This window comes from Sebastes umbrosus, chromosome 3 (assembly GCF_015220745.1).
Source record: "Sebastes umbrosus isolate fSebUmb1 chromosome 3, fSebUmb1.pri, whole genome shotgun sequence".
NCBI classification, from domain to species: domain Eukaryota; kingdom Metazoa; phylum Chordata; class Actinopteri; order Perciformes; family Sebastidae; genus Sebastes; species Sebastes umbrosus.
The window spans coordinates 9,987,794-10,000,564 of NC_051271.1; the positions used below are offsets into that span (position 1 = coordinate 9,987,794).

Sequence of the window (12,771 nt, forward strand, 5' to 3'; positions counted from 1 at the left end):
ATCATAAATGTTTGTTTGCCACAGAGATTATTTTCTGCAATAATCCAAAACCAAAGGAAACAATCCCATTGGCTTTTTGTCGAAGGAATCCAGGGCGATGCTAACTTCCTGGTTGGCCTACAAAAATAGGACATCCCTGCACTACTCTATATGACTGGGGATGTGACCTAAAAGGGTTAAAAAGGCATTTTTCATTTCATCTCAACTTTAAATTACTGTTGAGCTGACTCAATGTATTAGTTTTACTTTTATGAATGTGCATACTGCTTGTCTACTAGGTGGATCGCTGTGTTGTATTTCCTATGGGAACTTCCTTCACTGGTGAGACTTTGTTTCTTTCTGGCATGAGAGATAATCAAACTAATTTGACATTCAGTCCATACTTTTGTAAATCCACCGGCAGGTTGACATTTGAAGAAGAAGAATTACTTTATTAATCCCCGGGGGGAAATTCTGAGTGAAATGTCTCGACAGCTGTCGGATGGATTACCGTGCAATTTGGTACATACATTTATTGTGTTTTTGAACTTTGGCTGATCTCCTGATTAATTTATCTAGCACCATCATCAAGTCAAAAATGTAATTTGTAATTTGAGTGGTTTAACATTATGATTTTCTCTCCAATGAGTATTACAGCCTCGCAGAGCCGCTAGCATGGCTGCAGACTCTTGTTTACAATACCTTTGGTCTAACTGTTATTTATGGTATCTAATCTGATTTTAATCTCCATCAGTGAATTTGTTGTCAAATACTGCTTCTAGTAAAGACCAACGCTGTCTCCAACCTTAACTGGAAGTGTGTTTAGCTTGTGGCACAGGTGTGCAGCTACACAGATAGTGACGGCAGAAGACTGAATGTACGAAATATCAGCAAAGCAGTGCAATTGTTGATGTGTATTTGTTGTATTAGTTTTTGAAAATCCAATCAATGTTTCATTGAAATGGTAATAAATGGTAGAATCTTGAATTTCTCACATTAAGTCAAGCCACTATGCGGTCTAGTGTAGTTTCAGTTCAACAGTTAAATGTACAAAATGTTTGTCACATTATGGGCAACACATTAACTTGTATGTAAGTGCATTTTGCTGGCGTTGTTCTGGACGTCATATATGTGAACTTTACCCGAGCAAAGGAGGAATGTTTGCTCCAAAAAAACATGCCGGATGCATTACTGTATACTAATAAAACGTGACAGATGCATTACTGTATACTAAAATGAATATGGAAAAAATACAAGCACCAACAAGCAGCAACAGAGAAAAGATGTAATAGAGTGAAATTGTGGTTATCACTGAATGAGACCTTCACAGCTGCAGTACAGATCCAGCTGCTTTCACACCAGTTTTCATAAGGCATGCCAGCACCGGTTGTACAGCATGTTCTTTATTTGGCTATGTTGCATTGTACGATTTTTACTGTCTCATTTTAAAATAGTGCATTAAATGAGACCAATGCAAAAGATGGAAAACAGTAATTGCATTTAAAATCAATAACTGCTTCAAAAAAAGGGTCTTCCACTCCTGAAATTTTTACATGGCTAAAAAATAGAGCAGTTTTCATTTTGAGGCAAGAGAGACACCATGTGGAAAGGATCTGCTAGTCCAATTAAAATGAGCCACCATATGTTGAACGGGCCAAGAGAAAAATGTTAGGACACCTGAGGGATCTTGACAGAGATAATTGAATCTGACGGCCAGACACAACAGAGTCTGTGGAGACCGGGGAAACCCTGCTGATCCACAGATCAAGAAGCTTTAGATCAGACTGCTCCATATGGACCAGAAGTCGTGGGAATATATATATATATATATATATAGCACATAAACATATAATAATCATAAAAGTGATGACTTATAAGGAAATTTCTGAATGATCTTTAAATCTGTACCATGTTAAAGAATCACTGATGGCGCCAGCATGAAATGCCAAGCGGAAATATCTGCCGTTTAATGAGGAAATCCTCAAAAGGTCACTTACACAGATGATGACATTTACAAAAATACATTTTGGCATCGGGTATGTTTAATAAGGCGGTGCAGATTGTCTTTAATTTTCTACTAAATAGAACATAATGAGCAACATTATCTTGATTTTTTAACTACAAGTTCATTATCTACTACATTGTTTTATACTGCACAATAAACAGTACCACAAATATATATATTTTGTCAATATATAGATGACCCCATACAAACAGGAAATCATTTTTAATGGAAACATTTTAATCTCTTTCACAAAATAAAATCCATGCGGCTGACTTTTATTTTTGCAAAATCCATGGTGTCATCTGTTATTGCTGTTTGGACATACTTTTTGCATTTCTAACCTTAGTATTAGTCCTGATATCAATAATAACTTTATTAAACAACTACTGATTGAACACCCTCTTACCAGTCTGAAAGCTAGACCCCTTTTGTTTGCCTAATGAGTCAAATAAGGGAGCATGGCCAGTGTGGATTTGTACACACAAGTTAAAGAGTACAGATATGTCCAGATAACTCCAATATACCACTAATATTTATTCCTAGTACTTTTCTCTGACTCATAGTTGAAGCCTCTCGTACCACCACGACGTGTTAAAGAACCGGCGCAATCCAATTAGCACAATTAAAGAGACGCCATGACAAGACACTGGGACTACTTGCAATGACCTCAGGGATTAGAGACCTGTTGACCCCATGTGACCTCGGTCACAGTGAGGAGGAGCTGTCCTTGGTGCTGAAAACTGTGTACAAGCCACAGCGGACGGTACAAATGACATTCTTTAGTGGATAGATGAAAAGGTCACTAAAGTTCTTGTGTCATTAAAGTTTTCACACAGCCTTTTGAAACACGGACAAACAAAATGATTTGCTGGTTTCAAAGAATTGAACACACTGACTGTCGTAGATAATACGAATACTATAGATAAAAAGTAGAGCTGCGGATTAAATATAGTTAAAGCATAGGACGGTTTGTGATAAGGGTGATTTTCTTAATTTTTTATCAATCCGTCAGTTATGTTTTTAATAATCGCTTAATTTTTCTTTCCAAAACCACACGATATTTTATATACATATATACCTCAACTCCATTATATGATATATAATAGAGTTATATATCACTGTATATATACAGTATATAACGGAGTTAAGGACCAAGCTGCATACCCACATTTAAGAAGCTTTAATCAGAAGATGTTTTGCATTTTTGCGTATTAAACGGCTTAAACAATTAATCCGTTATCAAAATTGTTGCGGATTAGTTTCCTAACAATGTACTCATCGTTTCAGCTCTAGTCTGTGTTAATATGAGAAACGCCATCCAACGTTAACTTCCTGTTTACCTTCCTAAATGTAGTTGGACGAACTACAGCATTTACAATATATAACACTTTGAAAAATCTGCAAGGAGAATAAAGACGTGGGCTTTTGAGATATTTTACATAGAAATGTCTAATGCTGTTGACTAAATGACAAACATACCATATATTAACAACTAATTCTAAATATAATGTAGATACATAATCTAAACTTTTACAAATCAAAATCTTTAATGACGAACTATGTCCTTGGCTGGAGACATTAAATAATAAAACAATGTTATTTGAACTTCTAGTTTGAGTTTTATTGTATAATTGTCCTGTAGTGTTTCTTAATCAGATGTACTCTTCTTTCCGGTGAATCAACATAGATCTTTGATTGATCTTCTGTCCCGTCTCTCTACAGATCTACTCTCTTATCTCATCTAAGGGAAGGATCAGTACATGTTCAGAAAAGTACAGTAGTCTTAGATAACAGTCTACACTCATCTGGCAGGTCTTCTGGTATCAATTACGTAACCAATGGAAAAAAACGAATAGCTGCCAAATATTAGCAGGTTCTAATCTGCTTCTCCTCCTGAGCACCTTAATCCTTATTGTCTGCCAAAACAGGGCTATTTATTTTGGTTAACAAAACCGCTTTCATAAACATTTGCTTTGTTTTGTGAGATATTTTATCTTTTTTTAAAACTAGAATTACGGCCTCGCAGTTGTATCCCTCCGCCAACCAATCAAGCTGCAGTTTACATCCATGTCTGTCAACAATGTCTTCACTTCATCATTTTATTTTATTAGACAGTTGTGTGAAATTGTCATAATTAGCATGTGAATTCTTGAGTTATGGCCAAAAATGTGTTTTGTGAGGTCACAGTGACCTTTGACCACCAAAATCGAATCAGTTCATCATTGAGTCCAAGTAGACGCTTGATCCAAATTTGCAGAAATTCCCTGCAGGCATTCCTGAGATGTCGCGTTCACGAGAATGGACGGAAATACAGCCCAAAAACATAATGCCTCCAGCTACAGCTGTCGCCAGCGCAGTAGCATAAAAATGCTGTTGTTTTGTAATTAGGGCTGTCCCGAAGGTCATTTTTTGGGCTTTTTTGAAGCTTTGGTGAGAAACATTTGAAGATATTCCAAGCTTCGCGGAGGTCTGTCTGTATCCATTTGGGGGGCGCTTCAGTGCCCGGGACAGCGATATCCGTCAGAGAATCATTTTATGATAAATGATGATAAATACATTTATGTTGAATATGAATAAAGTTGTGGGATTTTTCCTTATTTCATGGGCTATATTGGGATTTATACTTAATTATTACACACTTATATTAAAAAAAAAAAAAAACACGAAGCATTTGAATACTGATTTGGAGGTCAACTACTATGGCAAAGGTCGAAGCTTCGAAGCATTTGGGGCAGCCCTATTTGTAATACAAACAAAAGTGCAAAATGTATAGAGAGCATATTAGAGAAGTGAAGAGCTTCTTTTCGGTTGTGATGAATATGAAGTGAAACATTTGCCGCATCTGTTTAGCATTGAAACTAACATATGAAGGCATGTGGAAATGACCCTCATGACTGACTGCGTGCTTCTTGTCTGTCATGTCATCATTTATTGTTTATGCCATTTCCTAATTATATGTTTACACACTAGACTTGTTGACTGCTTCTTTCCCATAAACAACTCCATTCATTCACCATGGATGAAGGTTAAGTGTGATCTAACAGAATTAAAGGTAACAGTCTTACGCTGAAATGGATCGTCACCTTGATCCTCAACAGGCAAGGGCCAACTGTTTTTAATCCCATTGACGCAGCAATAGACCAGGCTACTTAGAGGGATTAGATGACGGGTCTGGGGAGGTTATAAATGGGCATACAGGAAGGTATCAGGGAAGGAATCAGACAGAACACAACAGATCAAGCTCTGCGACGGGTTGGTCACTACAGAAAGATCCAGACACATCCAGCTGAGGCTGAAGCAGACCCAACATCTAACCTCCCAACACCAGCTTGTGGACTTTGTCTTCAGTCTCCGTACATCCAAGCAACAGCTGTAACCATGGAGGCCGTGGTCCAGACCGTGACCACCACTGCAGCCTTGGACAGAGAAACTTTCCCCAGGAAAGCCCTGAGAACAAACTTCAGAGGAGCGTCGTCTCACTTTGTGGGGAGCTCCATAGTGATCCTGTCCTCGTTTGCGGTCTCCACTTTGGCTATGAACTGGGGGAAGAGAATCCAAGAGTCTCGACACAAATCCATCGAGAGCTAGGGACGCTGGACTGATGGACATTCCTTTGTTTTGTTTTTTTGTTCACCTTTGTTAAACTGGGCATGTCAATGAAGTATTTATTTTTCTCATGATATGGACACCCCTTTTTAGCCAGCTGCCTTTTATGTTCCTGTAGCAAAATGTGTTATGTCATGCGTGAAGCTTCCTGCGTGTTTAGCCCAGCGAGTCAGAAGAGGATGAAGCTCTCAGAGGATGTGAGACAGATCAACAACAGGAGACGGACATTTGGCAAACATCTCAAGATCAATCTATGCAACGCCAAATGTGCTTTGTTTGGTTAATACAGATTACACTGTGGTATTTAAAGAGAAGAACAGAATGCAGTAATACCATCAATCCTCCTTTTTACCTCATACTGTAGCGGGTAGTCTCAACATGTAAAACTGAAAAGAATAGAAAATCCTTTTCTATATTTAGAGGTATTAGCGCAAAATGTCTGCTGCTGGTGCTTCAGTTATTAAGATGTGATCTTTTTTTGCAAGTTATATATCAATTTTGTAAAGACAGTACATAATGTGAAAGCTAAAATTAGAATAAAAACAAACCTGTATTTATTTATATTTTAACAGAAAAGCATGACCTTTTGTTTTCCTACAAGGGCTGGGTATTGAATCTCAAACTGTTTTGGTGCCGACAACACCAAGTGTCGAAAACTGTTAAGTACTGAAAGCTAGCATTGAAAGATTACTCATTCTTAAATTATACTTTGATTAGACAGTTTCTGATTTTAATCATAATTTAAGACTGTATTTTATAAGGCAATGCTTAAATATTGTATGGTTGTTTGTTTTAGACAAAGTTCAACATTTAACAACTTTCATTTCTTTTGTTAAATGTATTCCTGATTTTGGTATATGCGCCAAAACTCAGGTATCATACGATACCCAGGATAACACATAAATGATAAGCCATGGTCTTTATGCAGTACTGTAGCCTAAACGATGTGATAAAACAGCATGAGAGACTGTGATTTCAGTGTTTGTTGAACAAGCTGTGCTGAGTGGTTTTCATTCAGCAGTTATCATATTGTAGGGGATATTTTGCATTTGTCCACTGGTTGTGTTGGGACCCATAATGGTTCATGTTAAACATGCTTTTCAACCCCCTGGTGTATTCTGTCACTTCGCCTCCAGAGGGCAGTATTAGCATTAAAGATTGCAGCACATTCCAAACAATGCCTCTTTGCTTCTGTATGGTGTATTTTAAAACAAGGGCTCTTACAAAGTCAAAAAGTGAGTTTTAAACATTATTTTATTAAAAAAAAACAGGTACAAACAGAACAAATAAAGATAGATCTTCATTTATGTTTGTATTGGTGATACAAACATACAATATCTGCAATGTTTCATCAAAGTCCACATCTGTGCCGAAGACTCACTGTTTGGTCTGCACATGAAAGCTTGCACATGATTTCCTGTGTGTGTGTGCGCGTGCCCTCTACTGTGTTGTCTTCAGAGTGTGTCGAGGCTCTTCAGCCTCCGCTCAGTGAAGAAGCGGTGTGTCTGGTGGGTCGCGTTTTGGTTGTTACCTCCAGCTGATGCACTGAAGTAGGCCAACATGGACCGGTTGTTCTGCCGCTGGGCTGCCTTCTCCCCGTCCTCGTCGTCGTCGTCCCTGAGGACAGATTTGATAAAACCAGACAGATTTTTACACTGTGGTTAGCTCTTGTTTCAAGTCAAAGGATTTGCACAGACATTAAGCATGACCTGGAAATCAGAGGGTTGTGGTTTTCACAAAGCAATAACAAACTCACACAACACACAACAAAGCAATTCTCATTTTTTCATGTTGTTTTTGGCTTTCATGAACGTGGATAAAAGCTTGAAAGTGATTTAATGCTTTAAGAAAATTCTTTTTATCTGCCAAATTCCTGTTACAGAATAGCAGAGATAGTAATTTTCTCAGAGCAGAATAACAGCGGGCACAGAAAATCATGTTTTAATGCTGCATTTCAATGGTATTATTTGACTTCCGGAATCAGGGCGCCACGATAGCTCAGTTGGTAGAACGGGCGCTCATATAACAAGGCTGACTTCTAACTGCGGTAGTAATAAAGGCTTCAAAAATGAAAAAAAAATAACCGTAACTTACAAAATCAACCTTTTATACATCTAAGGACTTTCAAAATCAAATTAATTTAAGGCTCTTTACCAGTGAACAGTCACACCCTTGCTGTCCATCAGGGTTTGGGCAGTGCTCCAGCTAAATCGAACAAACTGAGGGTAACCGAACACTGGGTCCAGGTACTTCAGCAGCCACGCTTTAGTCTTGGGGTCTGAAAAGACAGGGGGAAAAAAATCTGTTTATCTACATTCAGTTTCTACATGCATCGATAACTGTCCTGTTTAGGTAACGTTAACAGTGACACAATTAAAAAAAGAAATGCCTGTAATGCTGATTTTATTTAACAAAATGTAAAAAGTATTTCTCAAACATGGATCACATCACGGAAGGATTATAATAGCCGTTGATCGTTTCTATTACCACTGGGGTATCCTGAGCCGTAGTCTGCATCAACCTCTTCCAAGTCCTCAGGAAAGTTCCAGCCCTTTACAACACGATCCCTGGCCACCTGAAGAACAAAAAACTACTGACTGATTTTGAACAAAGCTTAAAATGTGGACACAGAGCTTTTCAGCAGCAGCAATTTTTAGCTCTATAATCCTGAATTACGGGTAATTTACTGACTAATATGGACAACAATTTCTGAAATTGGTCCAGTATTGAGGGACACTTATAATAACAATCTGAGCCTGTTCGGCAAAAGCAAGCACTTTTAGTGGACGTAACGTTACATTGACGCTGCTCACTTGCCCTCAAAGCTCATTTTGCAGCTGCTGAGTACAGTTCTCCCACAATACTGGACCAGTTTCAAAAATTCTTGTCCCCATTAGTCACGTCGACACAAAAACATGACAACATTGGGACTAGATTGAAATATACAGAAGTTACTGTGAACTGAGATCCAGTTGGCTGGTGGTCACTAACCTTCGCACAGATACTGGCTGCACTGACGACGGGGAAGAGGGAGTCGGCCTTTGGTCTCACAGTCACCTCGATACCTGGGAACAGCTTGGAGAGTTTCTCCTGATACTTCTCTGCTGGGCCAACTGTGTCCACAAATACCTGGAGAAGGAGAGGGAGGTGGAGGAGGGAAGGCCAAGTAAGACGGGGAAAAAAAGAAAGAAGACAAATGAATGATAACGGGAATATGTTGTTTTGTCTAATGTTGAATGTTTCCATCTTGAATCTATTCATGACTTTCACTCAGAGAAATGTACAGTACACGAAGAGCACACAATTCACAGGGACAACACAACAAAATCATTATTTATTTATATTTACATGAAGTGCATACCTCTGTGAGCTGCACTCCACTGTCCAGGGCATACTGTACTAGACCAATTGCTGTATCATGTGAAAGGGCGTTCAGGTTGTATTTTGTCCTAACAAAAGCAGACATTTTGTCAGGATGTGAATATAAAACACAGCTTATAACAAAAGAACAAGTGTGCATGATACTGTGTGTGCCACATACCTCTGTAACATGCTGGTAGAGATGGTGTTTGGTGAGAGGATCTGCACAGCCCAGCCTATGTAACTTTTGGCTTTATCCAGTGTTTGGAAAAGATTCTCTCTTTCTGCTTCTGTTAAAGTCTTTGAATCTGATAAGGGAGTGACAAAACGCATCAAAACAATTATGTATTGCTTATTATGTTTTCTGGTGGTATTTATAACTACTTGAACAAAGGAAAAGATGAATCGGTTAGCTTCACATTTTCTTCAGTAAGATAGCAGTGAGGATGAGTTTAAAAGCACCACGCTGAGAAAGAGTGTGTAACATCATTATCAACTCATCTGCAGAGATGTAGGATTACCTGCTACTTTTGAAGCCTTCAGCTGCGGCTTTTTGGAAACAGGACAGAAACATATTCCATACACCATGGGCCCTGGATCACAAAACATAAACAGTGTAAAAATGATGGCAACCACATGACACAATGCAGTCAGTGCTAGAACAAATGAGCAATGCATTCAAACCGTGGCAGACTATAGCAAATCCTTATCTCCATGATAAACTATAGATACGATACGATACAACTTTATTGTCAGTTTGCACTGAAATTCATTTTGCATCAATAGGCAGCTCAGTTTGAGAAAAAGTACACATACAATAGACATACTGTTACCATAGACAGACAGACAAGTAAGACCCATCAGACAAAAAACAAAACACATCACAATTAACTATACATAACCTATTAAAAAATACCATCTGTCCTCTGGATTTACATCTCCTTAGCAGCACATTCATTATTATTTAGCAACAAGATGGACTGATGGACAAAAGCGTAAATGTAGGGACTCTAAATCGGACAAAGGAGGACGGTCTGCAGGACAGATAATAATGCACACAGTGCACTTTCATAGACTAAGCTACTGGAGTTACCCTGCACTATACTCATTTTTAACAGTCTCTTCTGCACTTTTTAATAGTCGTGTATCACAGCTGTTACCCTGCACTATATTCAGTTTTTAAAAAAATTCTTCATCTCCTTGTATTTTTATATCTGGTATATTTTTTTGTACTTTGCACTACTAACTTTTTTACTGCCTTTTTACTAACATGTTTTGCTCTGTGGAACTGTGATGCTGGAAACTTGAATTTCCCTCGGGATCAATAAAGTTACTATCTATCTATCTTTCCATCTATCTATCTATAACTCCCAGGTATTTGTAAGAAGAGACCTGTTTAATTTTTACATTATGAATTGTAACTGGAGACAGCTGAAAGTCAGGAGGACAATTCAGTTTTAACAGTTTTTCTTCATCTCCTTGTATTTTTATATCTGGTATATTTTTTTTGTAGTTTGCACTACTAACTTTTTTTACTGCCTTTTTACTAACATGTTTTTGCACTATGGAACTGTGATGCTGGAAACTTGAATTTCCCTCAGGATCCATAAAGTTACTATCTATCTATCTATCTATCTGTCTGTCTGTCTGTCTGTCTGTCTGTCTGTCTGTCTGTCTGTCTGTCTGTCTGTCTATCTGTCTGTCTGTCTGTCTGTCTGTCTGTCTGTCTGTCTATCTATCTATCTATCTATCCATCCATCTATCTATCTATCTGTCTGTCTATCTATCTATCTGTCTATCTATCTGTCTATCTATCTATCTATCCATCTATCCATCTATCTATCTATCTATCTGTCTATCCATCTATCTATCTGTCTATCCATCTATCTATCTATCTATCTATCTATCTGTCTATCCATCTATCTATCTATCTGTCTGTCTATCTATCTGTCTGTCTGTCTGTCTATCTGTCTGTCTATCTATCTGTCTATCTATCTATCTATCTATCTATCTGTCTATCCATCTATCTATCTATCCATCCATCCATCCATCCATCCATCCATCCATCCATCCATCCATCTGTCTATATATCCATCTATCTATCTATCTATCTGTCTATCCATCTATCCATCTATCTATCTATCTATCTATCTATCTATCTGTCTATCCATCTATCCATCTATCTATCTATCTATCTATCTATCTATCTATCCATCTATCCGTCTATCCATCCATCCATCCATCCATCCATCCATCCATCCATCTATCTATCTGTCTATATATCCATCTATCTATCTATCTATATATCTATCTATCTATCTATCTATCTATCTATCTATCTATCTGTAACTCCCAGGTATTTGTATGAAGATACCTGTTTAATTTCTACATGAATTGTAACTGGAGGCAGCTGAAAATCAGGAGGAAAGACAAAAATAATGACAGATGACAGCAACAGAAGATGTAAGGATGCAGTGGTATTAAGACAGTGTGTATTGTCATAGTAACAGCATACCCAGCACAGGCCCCCTGCCTGCCTCGTCGATGCCCAGACAGCAGTCCTCAGTCCGGCACACATCAGGGATCTGAGAGGCCAGCCGGCAGCTGACCGAGTTGTCTGTCTCATAGGGGCTGAGGTCCATGACAGCTGGCTGAAACATATTACACATTAGTCTCATCAGGTTCAAGTCTTACTCAAACATGTAACGTTACAACTCTTAATCTCCTGACAACCTGCCATGTTAGCACACATGACACATAGCAGGTGTTCGTCTAGCTCTTCTAACCGTTAGTAACCGTTAACTAACCGTTATAACCGTTATTAACCGTTATTGTATTATGAACTCAACCGTTAGCTTGCTGTTTACTACTCAAACTGACATTTTTTTACCAGACTACGCTGATTTTTCTGTCTAAACGAGTAGTTTAGGTTCTTATGATAAAACCTTAAAGCAGCATATATCATTATAAATCTGAACAAAGCTAATTCTTACCTATTTAGACGGTGACAACACTGTTCACTACTTCTGTGTTGTGTTTCTGTCTGCTGCAGATTTGGCGCCCCTGGACTGACGTCACTAGTGATGTGTCGGTCTCGAACGAGTCGGTTCATTGAGCCGGCTCTTTTAAGTGAACGATAATAGCCGTTTTTTTCTTTTTTCTTTTTTCTTTAATTAATTCAAGGCAGAATGGGATGCGTGGCGTGCTGACGATCTACAGGTACAGAGCAGGAGGGAGAGGAGGAGAGAAGGAGAGAAAGAGATAGAGGAGTGCGGTGCGCGAATAGCAGACAAGATGAGTGACAGTTGGAAACGAAGCAGCATGTAAAGTTATGGTATTTTGGAAATTATAAAGTTTAGTATAATTAAATTGAATAATTTAAGTGATATATGTGCACACATACTAATCGTAGGTCAAAACAGATCTAAATTTGGCTGAATTATAAAAGGCAGAAGTGGTAAAGTGAAGAGCCGTTTGGGAGCCGAAAGAGCCGGCTCTTCTTGGTGAGCTGAGCCAAATGATCTGGATCACTAAAAAGAGCCGAAGTTCCCGGACGTCACACGCTTCTTCTTCTTCTTGTTCTTCGTGTGTTTTTGCGGATGATTGCAACACCAGCTTTAAGGTGTATACCGCCACCTACAGGACTGTCTGTTGCAGACTACTTTATAGTATGTTCTGCTTTATCTCACTTTATCTGCCAAACTTCCAATATTTTCTTTTTTTATTAGTGCTTTATCTTCCTCTTTACCAACTGGAATGTCATTCTTTTTCCTTCCTTTTTCCTACTTACATACCAGTAAGTAGTAAGTTATCAGCAAAAT

General features: G+C 38.3%; 1 protein-coding gene across 2 annotated transcripts; it reads right to left on the reverse strand.

Annotated features, from left to right (window-relative positions):
• Nucleotides 1-6,872: 6,872 nt before the first annotated feature.
• On the reverse strand, nt 6,873-12,029 carry rnaseh2a (ribonuclease H2, subunit A). 2 transcript variants are annotated; one of them, XM_037765874.1, is made up of 9 exons: nt 11,944-12,029; nt 11,466-11,601; nt 9,472-9,543; nt 9,132-9,258; nt 8,952-9,039; nt 8,582-8,719; nt 8,078-8,165; nt 7,745-7,868; nt 6,873-7,207 (listed from the first exon to the last, which is right to left on the reverse strand). In XM_037765874.1, exons 2-9 carry the CDS (start codon nt 11,590-11,592, stop codon nt 7,045-7,047), a joined length of 927 nt encoding a protein of 308 aa, XP_037621802.1. In that variant the 5' UTR covers nt 11,593-11,601; nt 11,944-12,029; the 3' UTR covers nt 6,873-7,044. The 2 variants fall into 2 exon arrangements, with proteins under 2 accessions (XP_037621802.1, XP_037621803.1); XM_037765875.1 differs by lacking the exon at nt 11,944-12,029 and adding an exon at nt 11,777-11,795.
• Nucleotides 12,030-12,771: the final 742 nt, after the last annotated feature.

Excerpts from the sequence above, each read along its gene's own strand:
- rnaseh2a (XM_037765874.1), bottom strand. The coding sequence starts at position 11,592 with ATGGACCTCAGCCCCTATGAGACAGACAACTCGGTCAGCTGCCGGCTG. Across the intron at positions 7,869-8,077 it reads CGGCTCAGGATACCCCAGTG|ACCCCAAGACTAAAGCGTGG; the intron begins GTAATAGAAACG and ends CTGTCTTTTCAG. Across the intron at positions 7,208-7,744 it reads AAGGGTGTGACTGTTCACTG|GGACGACGACGACGAGGACG; the intron begins GTAAAGAGCCTT and ends ATCTGTCCTCAG.